This window comes from Cucumis melo, chromosome 8 (genome assembly GCF_025177605.1).
Source record: "Cucumis melo cultivar AY chromosome 8, USDA_Cmelo_AY_1.0, whole genome shotgun sequence".
Lineage (NCBI taxonomy): Eukaryota > Viridiplantae > Streptophyta > Magnoliopsida > Cucurbitales > Cucurbitaceae > Cucumis > Cucumis melo.
The window spans coordinates 12320189-12334529 of record NC_066864.1 but is presented as its reverse complement, the minus strand read 5'-3'; the positions used below and the strand labels follow the sequence as shown (position 1 = coordinate 12334529).

Below are 14341 nucleotides of genomic sequence, written 5' to 3'. Positions count from 1 at the left end.
AAAAATTTAAATAATAAAAATGGAATATTCAAGAAAGTCCTACAAATGGTGTGTTTAGTGTTTCTAAAGTCAACAACAATCCCTCAGTCTCATGTTTCATACGCAACCCGACAACCGAACCTGCAAAGAAATTGGGTCTGTGTTCTTGTGGGTAAGTTTTAATCTCGGATAAGGAATCTAAAATTTTCTATTCTTTTGCTATAAAATCGTCAATTTCCCCTCCGCCGATGAGTCCTTTTGCCCCTTTTGCAGGGATAAGAAGATTTCTCCACACTTCTCTCTCAGTTTCTTGAAGAACAAGAAGAAGTAAGAACCATGGATTCCTCTTCAGCTTCTCCCATTGATGCCTTTCCAGATGGGCTCAAAGATAAAGTCTCAGTGGTTGACCCCTTTTTGATTGAAGTCCTTCACAACCCTCGACACCGACTAACCAGTCAGTATTTTCTTTGATTCTGATTTTGGGTTTTCATTCAGCTTCAATTTTAAGAATCTTGTTTCATCTGATTAATTGCCCTCTTTCTTGTTAGATGACATGTTTTGGGGTTTAGATTTTTATTTTGATTTTTATGAACTTCCAAGTGTGGTTTGTAATTGTGAATCTGTTATTGTATTGGTTTAATTCTGAACAAAGGGGTTGTAGCTTTTTTCTCAACTTTGATGCCACTCACTTAGGTGTTGTCTTAGCTTTAATGGGCATTTTCTAGTTTTAATTCAGATCAAGTAAGTTTTTGCCTCCATGAAACTAGAATGAGAGCCATGTTTGGTAACTATTTAGTTTTTAGTTTTCGGTTTTTGAAAATTAAGCCTATAAATACTCATCCAACCTATAAATTCCTTATTAAAAACCATGCCAAATTTTGAAAACTAAAAGAAGTAGTATTTAAAAACTTGTTTTTGTTTTCCGAATTCAACTCCTTTCAAAATTTGGTATAGTTTTTAAAGCATTCGTAAAAGAGTAACCTAAGAGTTCAACTCTTTTAAGAAATTGAAAGGAAATAAATTAATTTTCATAAATCAAGAACACCACATGGTTACCAAGCGAGGTTTAAGTTTCTTTTTGTTAATATTATTCATTTTTTCAATTTACTCTGCTCATTGTAGTTCAATTTTTACAATAGTTCTGCGGATGGAACTTGATATTCAAAGGTTCTTGCAAAACCAAGAGCAGCAGGTGTTTGAGTTCCAACACTTTCCTACTTCATACCTTCGACTCGCAGCTCATCGTGTTGCTCAACACTATGGTCTGCAGACAATGGTCCAGGATAATGGTATAGATGGACAAGGGAGAATTTTGGTGAAGAAAACTGTTGAAGCTAGATTCCCAACCATTTGCTTATCTCAAATACCTGCAAAACAATTGGCTGATGATAAACCTGGGCATGTTAAAATTGCTGTTAGGCCGAAGCCGAATAAGTTGTCTGATGATGCAGGTAATTGTATGGCTAAGCAAAGTCATGGTAGGACTGTGGAGCAGAGGAAGGAAGAGTATGATAAGGCACGTGCTCGAATATTCAGCAGCCAAAGTAGTGGTTCAGTGGATGTATTGTCCCATACTGTCACCGAGGGGCTTGGTATACCTCCAAACAGAGATAGGGCGGAAGATTGTAGAGTGAACGATGTTGAGAAGTATATGAGTGGTACAGATGCTGGGAATGGGGCTTCTTCTCGGGTTGCCATTTTAAGAGATAGGGAAAAGGATCTTAGTGACCCAGATTATGATCGGAGTTATGAAAGGTAATGCCTCCTTTGAACCAGACTACACCTATGCTGCTAGCTGATAGTGCCATTATTACATATGCTATTGTTGGTTTCTCCCAATATGATGAGACCATTTTAGCTGATAGTTCTTCAAACCTCCATTTTCATCGAACTTATTACATTCATTATGCTATGTATTATCTGAATGGTTGGGTATCTACATGCAAATTAATCAGAAATTTGTTCTTCATTTGTAGGTATGTTAAGAGCCTTCCAATTAATCTTACTCCGAGCTTGAATTTTCCTCCTTTCACCTTTCAAAACATCATGCCTTCATTTACCGGTTACCATGTACCAAGGAACGAGGTTCCACTGGGCTATGTTTCTCCTTCACAAATCAAAACTGTAGGATTGAATCAGATGTCTAGATCCTCAGCCAATGTGCCGTGGCCATGTGCAGGGATGCCATACCCACATTCTGCTTTCCAGGTACGTTTAAGATCTTTACAGTACACAGCCTCTGTTCTATCACTTGAATTGATTTGGTAAAACTGAAAAGTTATATCACACAACCCAGGTTCTTACTAGTGTTTACAAAATTCACTTGGATTGATCTTGCTTAATCTAGAAACAATATGGAGAAGCTACAAAATTAATTAGGCAAAGTTGTAAAGAACACCGAAAGGTTGAACCTTAGCTAGGTCAATCATTTCTGCCTCTGTATGAATGTCGTTTTCGTTGATTGTGCTGGAGCTTGTTCAATGAAAATGCTATGTAAAACTGCTTTTGCTACATTTATCCAAAGATCTCCCCCTTCTTGGAATTTGACCGTAAAACAGTTGGATGATGTTCTCCCTTTGCTTTTTTACCCCAAAGGTTAGGACACTTGGAACTTATTCCTTCTCACCAATCTTATTATAACAGCAATGGAGTAACAGACGATAGGTTTTTCTCTTGCCCCACGACATAAAATGCACCTATTTGATCGAAAAGATGAATCCGGTACACTGATGAATTCATTGTTCCAAACATCATTTTAGAAAATAACCCTTCCAAACACAAAATACCTGTCTGAAAGCCTATCTTCCAACTGTCTTTATCTTTTTCACAGTTGATTCAGTAGTGTTACTGTCTTCTACCCGCTTGCGTACTTTATTTCTTTAGTAGAGATGCATCAACTGTTTTATTCTCTTCTAACTTAAGCCTATCTTCCAACTGTCTTTATCTTTGTGTTGACTTCCTTTTGGTGTTATTGCAGGCTCCATTGTATCAACAGTCTTTGAGTTTTGATTATATGCAATACAATTGAATACGGCAGTTAGGAGATAGTGGTAATTAAAAACTGATTTACTCGGCTAATTATATACTCATTTTGTTAGTTCCAAAACCTCCCATTATAATCAATTGTTTTAAACTAAACTCTTTAATTTATACTTTCTATCATTTCTAATATTCATTATTGAGTGTCTTTCTGGGCATCGTGTTGATTCTAAATTTCAGATTTTCTTTTTTAAATGGACCAATAAAAGAGATCTTTTTTTTTTTTTCCGAGAGCATTCCATTTTAATTTTAAACTATGTATAAATAATTATATGGCTTTGTCGTTTGATAAAAATAAAATAATTCAACTGAAATCTAATATAGACAAACATCTTTTGTTTTGACGTTCCTTTGCAAAGTATATTATATGCTGTTGGATTAGATTCTTGTGAATGATAAATGTAAAAATCTTAGTAATAGAAGGTTGAAAAAACTTATCACTTCAATTTTATTAAAAGTAGCATTTGCTTCCAGGAGAATCTAAAACTTCCTAACAAATTAATTTTAGAAGGGGATTGAATGGATCCATGATTTAGTATTGATTATAGTAGATTTAATAGGCACTTTCATTTTGCACCTCCTTCCTAGATATATGTCTATTAGGCAGTAACCAAAATTTGAAGACCATAAGAAAAAAAAAAGGAGTAAATAAATAAATAGGAACCAAAGTTCTGCATTTAATTTTTCTATTTTCTGAGATCTAATTGCCTAATGTAGCAAACTCATTTGATGAAGCGTTTATAAGTCAAGTTATTTCTCTCCTGTCTTAACTAAATTTGTTAATTTCAGATTGATTGAGCAAAATTCAATCCTTTTAGTTTATGGATTGCTTATAAATATTTTGTTTACATGATTTTAGAAGTCTCGATTTAGCTTATAGTTGGGCTTATTTTAAAATTAGTTATTTATATTTACATTTGGAATTATTGATTTACATAAAAGTAAAATATTTCAACAAGTTAACAAATCCTGTTATTGTTTATCCACTAATTATTTTGTCATTTTATTTAAAAGTATGTGCGACTTTTTCACTCATTCATAATCAATAATTAATTTATGTAGCCTAGATATATCGACCTAATTACCTAAGAAAATTAAAATTACCATTTTTTATATGGTATATTGAGCTTCAAATTTATACCAATACCATCCATTAGTATGATTAATATTATTATGAAAAAAATTAAAAATGGAAGAAATTTACAATAATAAAGATATGAGGGAAAAGTGAAAATAGTTTTTTAAATTTAACTTTGGGTATTTATTATTCATCTTAGTTGGAAGGATATAATGTGAGATAATGCAAGTATATTTTTTTAATTGTATGAGATGTGAGATAATACATATTCATTTTTATTAATAGTAAATATTTGATTTATTTTTTCTTTCCTATCTAAATTACATTTATTTTCATTTTTCATTATTATAGTTATGTCACTTTTTTTTCATTCTTATGTTGCTCGAGTTGTACAAATGTATGGCTGTTTTTCCATGTTTATTTTTTTATTCTATAAATTCTATAGCTTTCGAAAATATATAAATATTTAATTTTTTGTGTCGATAAACATTTTGAAAAATAAAAGTATACATCTTATCTCATATACTATTTGACATATAAGATGACATATTGTAAAATTGTTATATCCGTACAGTTGTTTGATTTCTTTATTAATTTTAAATATATACCATGTTTATATCAAATATAATTATAACAATTATAGATTTGTAGTAAGTTACATAATAGTAAGATATATATTTTACCTATTTTTTTTTACATATATCCATGTATATTTAATTATTTTGCATATATATACGACATATTATATAATAAACAACTGTAATAATGTTATATATAAAATCTAGTTTATCCTGAAGACCCAATTAATCTGATTCAATAACGTATCATGTAATAAAATTAGTTGTTAATAACTTTAATATATTCGTTTCACATACTATATACATCAAGTTTTTTGTATGTTAATGTATATTAAATGTGTAGTTTTAGATTGATTTCAACGAATAATATAAAAAATATAATGTGTTAATTTAAAAATAAAACTTTAAATATAAGAGTAATACTATCACATGAATATAATATATTCAATTGCAATTCAATAAAAATTATGAACAATATACATGGTTGATTTAGAAAATAGATTTTTCATGAACTATATATGTGTAACTCTTGAAACGATATTTGTTCATTGATTAAAATATCTGATACACTGTAACTAATATAGTTGTCTGAATCGTTGAAAAAGCCATCATAATATATACTAGAACGTTGGTCATACCTGATAAGAAAAGATATACATATAAGTGTAATATACTTCCATAATAACCCCTAGTATATAACGAACAAACATGTAATCTAATTCCAAATATGTAGAGTGTAAAACTATGAAATGCTCTTTAAATATATGAATAACATTGATAACCGGATGTATTATAATCATTATACATTGAAAATATATTATGCTCCAAATCAACGAAACTATTATTTATTAATGTAACAGAAAATCAATTGGAAAACTTAAAAATCCATAATAAAAATGATTTCAAAGCAACATATATAAAATGATAATTGGAAAAAATATATTACATGAAAAAATTATAAACTCATAGGAAAAAATGAAAGAGATGAACGACAAAAGAAAATGGATTTGACCGGTAAAAGAAATAACAAGAAATGGATGGTGTAAAGAAGTGGAGTGTGAGGTTGGGGATATACTTGTTAATTAAATTAAATTAACAATTACCCTAATTGTATGCCATATATATCATAAATTCTTCTTATTCTTCTTCTTCTTCTTTCTTTTTTGTTTAAATCTTTCTTTGCTTGTATATGAGTTACGAATAAATGCCTGTGGGCGATTCTTCCTAATCTAAGTGAGTATCTATGTAACTATTGTTGTCTTTAAGTAGTTATCGTGAGTGGAATATCTGTGAATCCCTGCCATGGGAGGAACCAGTTATGAATTCCTTCCATAAATAGTTAGGGCCTGTTTGGGGTTAGGGTTGGGACTGTGGGCTTAGGTTAGCCCAACCCTAACCCCCGTTTGGGTCCAAGGTTAAGGAAACCCTAGTTTTAGGGTTTTCTTAACACGTTTTCGTCTGCCCCTTCCAATGCCGAAAACGTGTTCTCCCGTTTTCGTTAATCCGGTTTCGTCATTCCCCTCAATCCACGTTCCATTTCCTCGTTCAAACCGATTTTAATCTTCTCCTCAACCCTTCTTCATCGAAATTTTTCCGTTTTTCTCTTCTTTCTGTCATCTCCCTCAACGAATCGATGTTTCGTTTCGTCTTCTCCCTCAATCAATGGATGTTTTGTTTCGTCTTCTCCCTCAACGAATCTAGGGTTTGTGTTGGTTCTGTGTTGTCCGGTCGATTTGGTTTTTTTCGTCTTCATCCTTTAATTCATTCCTTCCTTTTGTATCGTTTTGTCCATTTCTTTCATCTCCCTCAACGAATCGACTGCATGTTGTTTTCTTTCGTCTTCTCCCTCAACGAATCTAGGGTTTCGTCTTCATCCTTTAATCCATTCCGCCGTTGCGTTTTCGCGATGAAACCGGATTTCGTTACGCCGAATCTCTCTCTGCATCTCTCTCATCCGTCTCTCTCACTCCCGAAAGGACTTTTGTGTTTGTTGAAGCCGACGATTTCGTTGGCTCCGAACACGATTTCCTTTTTGGAATCGTGGGTTTTCGCTCCTTCTTTACTCCTTGCCGCTCGCGATTCCATTATGTTGTCCGGTCTTTCGCTTGGCAATAAGACAGATATTTCACTCTGTCATTGGATGTCGATGGAGCTTGGTAGGGAGGTATTGGAGTTTTCAATCCACTTTTTTTTTTTTAAGCCGATGATGAGTTCGAATTTGTGTAAAACTGAATTCTTTTGTTATTTGTGTAAAACTGAATTCTTTTGTAATGTATGTCTTCTGTCTTGTTTACATTTTCCGGCAATGTGTTCTGTATTATTCCGGCCATGTCGTTGCTTTACCTTTGGCACCCATGTGTTCTGTGTTATTGGTTAAATTTCTCCGGCCATGTTACAATTCTGTTACAATTGTCTTATGTCTTCTCTGTATTCTTACCAATTTTGTTACAATTGTTGTATTTTTTTACAATTCTTTCTCTTTATTGTTACCAATTTTGTTACAATTGTTGTATTTTTTTACAATTCTTTCTCTGTATTGTTACCAATTTTGTTACAATTGTTGTATTTTTTTACAATTCTTCTATTCTTAGCTCTCTGTACAATTGTTGTATGTCTTCTCTGTATTTTCTTGTTACATATTATTTTCTTCAAAATTTTGTTACATTTCTTCTATTCTTATCTCTCTGTATTGTTAGATTGTTCTATTATTTTCATAGTGTATTCTTATCTCTCTGTATTGTTGCCATGTCTTTATTGCTTTAACCTTCTAGTGTTGTCTCTTCCATCTGTTTTTATTGTATGGTTTTGACTTCATATATGCTTACAAAATTTCTTACAATCCTTCTATTCTTATCTCTCTGTATTGTTACATTCTTCATTTACTTTCATACTGTGTTGGTCTTCCTTTCTGTCCAGTGTTGTCTCTTCCATTTGTTTTTAGTGTATGGTTTTGGTATAGGTTTCAGTATATAGCCTTTGACTCTTTGGACTTTGCTATGCTTTATGTCAGTTGTAGCAGAGAGATTCCCTGTCTTTTATTGATAGATAGGTTGCAGTCCATTACTTTGGTCTTTATATTTTGGTTTACCTCCCTTCAAGTCCTCTCAACTTGCCCCATCTTTCCCCTATATATTTCCACATTTCCTGTTTTGATTCACTGCATTCTTGTCTCTCTTTGTATCCTCTCTGTGGTTCTAACTTATCTTTTGTAAGTTCTCTTTTTCTTTTTCTCTGTTTGCTGATTCTTCATTACTGTTAGCATATATGTTGTAATTTTCCTTTTCCTATATCATTATGTTCTCCTTTTTGTATATGTTTATGCACAACTTTTCTTTTAGGTTGGTGTCCTTTTCTGTTATGTTTTTGTGATATGTTTTGTATATCTTTCTGTCCTTTATTTTTTTTATCTATAACTATGATGGAATTCCATTCATTATTTTGAATGGAATCAAAACTCTGAGGCTACTAAATTAAAAATAAACTTATTCTTTTGGTTTTCCGATTCAATCTTCATTTGGAGTAACATTTGTCGTCATAAAAGGTATGTATATGTAATATTTTTTTCCATACCTTCTATATTGTGTGTTATGTACAAATAATAATCATCTTCTTGTCTTATGTAGAACGTTGCAACAAACGAGTTGGAAAATATTTGAAGAGGTACTCTTGTAATGGCCTTTTGTAGGCTTTCTATAATGTATTTTGTTTTATTTATTTTTTTTCGGTTTTGTATAATTTTATAATTAACATTTTGTTTGGGTTTATAATATGTATATAGAATATTCGGTTTAATTTTGTTACATATTGTATCCTATTAATTTTCTGTTTTTTAACTATTTTTTTCTATATAGTAATAACAATTTTTTTTCTATTCGGTTTAATTTTTTTCTATATAGTAATAACAATTTTTTTTTCTATTCAATTTAATTTTTTTTAATATGCAATTAATAATAGTGTTTTTTCAATATCATCACAATATGATAATAAAGGGGATTTCAATATCATAAATCGGTTTAAAATTTGAGTAATGCATATCAAAAACTTCATATGAACAACCCTTCCCTAATAGTGGTTTTTTAATATCATCATAAATTGAAATATGAACAACTTTTTAGTAATAGTGTTTTTTGAATATCATCACAACTTTTGATATTAATTAAATTATATTAAGGGAATACACATTTCATAAACTTTTTTAATATGTCTTTAATAAACTTCTTCAATATGTCTTTAATAAACTTCTTCAAACTTCTTCAATAAATACTTCTTCAAAATTTTGTCAAACTTCTTCATAAACTTCTTCAAACTTATTCAATAAGTACTATTGTTCGGTTTTTTAAAAAAAGAAACTTCTTCGAACTTCTTCAAACTTCTTCAATAAGTACTTGTTCAAACTTATTCAAACTTCTTCATAAACTTCTTCAAATTTCTTCAATAAGTACTATTGTTAGGTTTTTTTTTTTAAAAAAAAAACTTCTTCAAACTTCTTCGTAAACTTCTTAAAAATTTTAAATATGTTCAATAAGTACTATTGTTCAATAAATACTTCTTATTGTCTTTATTCGATTTTATTTTTATTTTTTCTTATATTTTTCTTTTCTTTTAACCTTTTCTATGTTTTGTTTAATTTTTTTTTTATTTTCAACCAATTTTATTTCTATTTTTAAAATACTTATTTTAGAACTAAAATACATTGTAAAATTTGTTGAAAATAAAATAAAATTATATGTTTATGGTTTTACTAAATACGGATATTACTAAGTTTACAGATCTTTTCACAATATATCGATATGACACTAATTTAATTAGTACATATTTTTTAGGGAACTTTACATACATTGCAATGGATGAACAAACACTTATTGGAGTCCTAACTGCATTCACGTTGGCCCAACGTCAGATTTTACTAACGCTGGAGCTACTAATGAACAACAATAAGCGTCTCCCACATACACCGCTCGATACACGCCATAAAATTAGGGAGCTTGCTTACTTTCGCATGATACACGAGTCAGATCTTGTGTGTCGGCAAAGCACGCGGATGGATAGCCGAACATTCGCAATTCTATGCCATTTACTTAGAAATGTGGCTGGTCTTTCTTCAACTGAAATTGTCGATGTTGAGGAAATGGTAGCAATGTTCTTGCACGTCCTCGCTTATGACGTGAAGAACCGCGTCATCCAACGAAAATTTGTACAATCCGGTGAGACAGTATCTCGACATTTCAACATCGTATTGTTGGCTGTTCTTCGACTGTACGAGAAGTTGATAAAGAGACCTGTTCCGGTAACAAGTAACTGCAATGATCAACGTTGGAAGTGTTTCGAGGTGGGCATCATAGAAGTTGACTATAATTCACCTTTACGTACATCCCACTTAATTCAACGTGTTTATTTCAACCTGCAGAACTGCCTTGGCGCGTTAGATGGGACGTACATAAAGGTCAACGTCCTCGCAGGAGATCGGCCTACATTCAGAACGCGTAAGGGGGAAATTGCCACAAACGTTCTGGGGGTCTGTGACACGAAAGGGGATTTCGTTTATGTCCTCGCCGGTTGGGAAGGATCCGCAGCAGACTCGCGGATCCTACGTGATGCGATTTCACGAGAAAATGGACTACAAGTGACAAATGGTATATCTTCTTTATAATAAAACACTGTCGCTTCCTACTTACCTATTTAAAGCTCATAAACAAACCATTTAATAACAGAATATTATTATCTGTGCGATGCAGGATATCCAAATGCGGAGGGGTTTCTCGCCCCGTACAGAGGCCAGCGGTACCATTTGCAAGAGTGGCATGGTGCTGCAAATGCGCCAACAAATGCAAAGGAGTACTTCAACATGAAGCACTCCTCCGCAAGGAATGTTATTGAGCACGCGTTCGGTGTTTTCAAGGGTCGTTGGGCCATTCTTCATGGAAAGTTGTACTATCCCCTGCAAATCCAGTGTCGCACCATTCTAGCATGTGCGTTGCTTCACAATTTGATCAACAGGGAAATGACATATTGTGACGACGTTGACGACGAGGACGAGGGGGACTCCACGTACGCGACGACCACCGCTTCAGAAGACATTCAGTACATTGAGACAACAAACGAGTGGTCTCAATGGCACGACGACCTAGCCGAATCGATGTTCACCGAATGGCAGTTGCGTAATGCTTAGCTAAGACAATTTTACATAACAAGTTTTCGATGACTTGGTCGTAATTCTATCATGTCTAACATGTACTGTAAAAAGTAATATGGGCTGTTGCATATGAATTGTACGCGTGCCATGAATTTGTATCATGCCTAATTTATTTTGGAGTTTAATGGTGAAATTACTTACGTACTCCATGTATTTTTTCTAATTTCTCATTCTCAGTATGTCAACCTCAAATCGTGCCCCGAGACATGTTTGGACGAAGGAGGAAGAGGGGACTCTTATGGAATGTTTAATGGAGCTAGTGTCAATGGGAGGATGGAAATCAGATAATGGTACGTTCCGCCCAGGATACCTTGCGCAGTTGGTACGCATGATGGCGGAGAAACTACCTGGATGTCAGGTACGAGCAACAACTGTAATTGATTATAGGATCAAGACACTGAAGCGAACATTCCAGGCCATTGCCGAAATGCGGGGCCTAGCGTGCAGTGGCTTTGGGTGGAACGATGAAGAGAAATGTATCGTTGCGGAGAAGGAATTATTTGATAATTGGGTTAGGGTATGGAATATAATTTAAACGTCACACAACGTTCACAATGTACATTTAGTTAACAATTTTTCAATTAGTACTCATACGTGATTTGTTTTTCCCGCAGTCGCATCCTGCAGCGAAGGGACTCCTGAACAAACCATTCCCGTATTACGACGAACTTACATATGTATTCGGTCGCGATAGGGCGACCGGTCGGTTCGCTGAGACATTCGCGGACGTGGGGTCTAACGAGCCTGGTGGCGGATATGACAGATTTGATATGGGGGATGGAAACGAGGACTTCCCGCCCGTGTACAGCCAGGGAATTGACCTCTCGCAGGATGATGTACGTGCATCCCGACCTTCTCGCGCTTCAGAGGGTAGGACCAGATCAAGTGGATCGAAGAGGAAGAGGGGAAGTCAGCGAGACTTCGAGCTTGAAGCGATACATCTGGCGCTCGGCCAAACAAACGAGCAACTCAGGCAGATTGCGGAGTGGTCAGCACACAACCTTGCAAATGACAACCACGTGCGCACGGAATTTTTTCGCATATTGCGTGAGATGCCAAAACTTACGAGTTTGGATATGGCGTTATTGCAAAGGCATCTTTTGTCTCGTATGAACAACCTTCGGGGTTTCGTACTCATGCCTGAGGATGAGAGGGAGGGATTTTGTAGAGTCCTCCTACGAGACATAGAGAGATAGTTTATGTTTCTACTGACCTGGGTTGCTTATTATTTCCTTACGTTTTTTTCTGTATGATGTTGACTATTTATGCATTTCCTATTATCAAGAACTTATTTTCCTCCTTGGTAATGTTTATTTTAAATCAAGGAAAATAGTCACAATTTTCCAAAAGCGTTATAACGGCTATTTATATAGGTTTAAAATTGGATGACTTCGCTATCGCCGATTAGAAATATTCAATAATTTTTTTATCTTTCTAAAAAATTAATTGTAATAAATTTCTCACAATATGTTCACAAATTTATTTTAATTTGGGCAGCTGTATGTATTAATTTAATAACATTACACATACAACAAATAAAATAGGAGAATAAGACGGATTCGAGGGTTTCGTAAAAAAGTATGCAATAATTTTTTTATGATATTTACAATTTAATTTAAAAATATTATACCACATAAAAAATTAATTAACCCAACCCATTTAACAATTTCCCCAAATAAAATTTATCACAACATCCACATAAACCTACCCACCTAACCCTTCCCCCAAACACATTTTATCATAAAATTCCCATAAAACTACCCACCTAACCCTTCCCCCAAACACATTTTATCATAAAATCCCCATTAAACTACCCACCTAACCCTTCCCCCAAACACATCTTATCATAAAATCCCCATTAATCCTCCCTACCTAACCCTTCCCCCAAACACATTTTATCATAAAATCCCCATTAACTCTTCCCACCTAATCCTTCCCCCAAACACATATTATCATAAAACTACCTTTTTAAACCCTTCCCCCAAACAAGGGTTATGATAAAACTAGGTTTAACTTAACACTAGTTTTATCTTAACACTAACCCTTCCCTAAATCAACCCTTCCCCCAAACGCACCCTTAGTATCTATGAATCTTTCGTTAACGAAAGAAATGTTTGCGAATGTCTTCCATAATCAGTTAGTGACGTGTTGGTAAACGTGATACATGAGAAGTATGTTCTATTTAGAAGAATATTCTTTAGAAGAATATTCTAATGTTGTTCCTTATTGAGTAATTTTGGTGATTATTGAAATACTATGTAAGGAAAGTAAGTAAGTGTGCTAACTCTTTTGTGTGCTGCTTATAGTGGTTGTTTGTCAAAGAAAATGCAATCTATCCCTAGACACCGGTGGGAATCCCAAGTAACTCACATGACGCTGATTAGGTATGAATCCTAGGTTCAGGTGAGGGGAGAATCCCAAGTCTAGGTAAGTCACAATGAGACGCTGGAAGAATGAAAAAGGATGAATGTGTCGAGGCGCTGGTGTAAACCCTAGGTAACTTGCACGGTGCGGGGTGAATGTGGATTCTAGGTCCAGGTGAGGGGAGAATCCCAAGGCCAAATAATGAGTTGGAACGCGTGATGACTTGAACACGTAGAAATTTATTGCGCTTATAATGACGGTTGTGGTAGTTGATACGAATGTGTGATGACTTGAATATGTGGAAATCGATTGTACTTAGGATGAGGGTTGTTGTTTCAAGCGCGTGGAATTCTTTTGTGCTTATAGAAATGATGGTTGTGGTTTGATGCGATGAAAATTATTTGTCTGCAATCCAATCTTGTTGTTATTTGTTATCTAAATATTATTGTTTTCTCCATAAAGGTATTTCTCAACCTATCACTAAGTCAGTTTGACTTATGTTTTAAAGTTTTTCCTCCCTAGGTTGTCAAGTGTCGAAGCCAAGCGAATGATGGAATTTAGGCATTGTAGCCTAGTGAACGAGGCAAGACAGAATTATTCAATAGTCTTACATGCTGCATTAGCCATGAAAGTTTCTATTACGCTTATGGAGTCGGCTAGTAGGTGGGTTGCTTGAATACCATAGTGTAAACGTGTTGGAATTTATGTCATAAAACTCGTAGTTTGTAGCTTAAATTATATTCTATTCAATAAAGTGGTTATTGGGGACTTAATGAAAATTGAATTCAATAAACTAAGGTCTCGGGGCTATCTAGTGTAGACTTAAACTTTATATAGAGACATTAACGTTGATTATGTTCGAGCATATAGCCTAAATGGTCTATAATATATGAATAAAGATTGATGCCTTATTCTGTAGACACTATGGATGCAACCCACTTTATAGTTAGTATAAACATGTGATCCTGAATCGTTCATGTGGAGATATTGAAGTAGAGGCATCGCAAGTAAAGAGTTTACATACACTTCTACAAAATTGAGTTTATTTGACGCTTTTTACCTGTCAAGTATTTGTTTACTTGACATTTTTCAATGTGTCAAACAATCCAG

At 33.9% G+C, this 14341-nt stretch overlaps 1 protein-coding gene across 3 annotated transcripts; it reads left to right on the top strand.

The window, feature by feature from the left end:
- Positions 1–3154, top strand: LOC103495843 (uncharacterized). 3 transcript variants are annotated; one of them, XM_008457521.3, is made up of 5 exons: positions 1–151; positions 253–433; positions 1119–1734; positions 1956–2187; positions 2957–3154. In XM_008457521.3, the coding sequence occupies exons 2-5, from the start codon at positions 316–318 to the stop codon at positions 3005–3007; spliced, it is 1017 nt and encodes a 338-aa protein (XP_008455743.1). In that variant the 5' UTR covers positions 1–151; positions 253–315; the 3' UTR covers positions 3008–3154. The 3 variants fall into 3 exon arrangements, with proteins under 3 accessions (XP_008455743.1, XP_050944195.1, XP_050944196.1); XM_051088238.1 differs by having other exon boundaries at positions 22–151; positions 1956–3154; XM_051088239.1 differs by lacking the exon at positions 1–151 and having other exon boundaries at positions 270–433; positions 1102–1734; positions 1956–3154.
- Positions 3155–14341: the final 11187 nt, after the last annotated feature.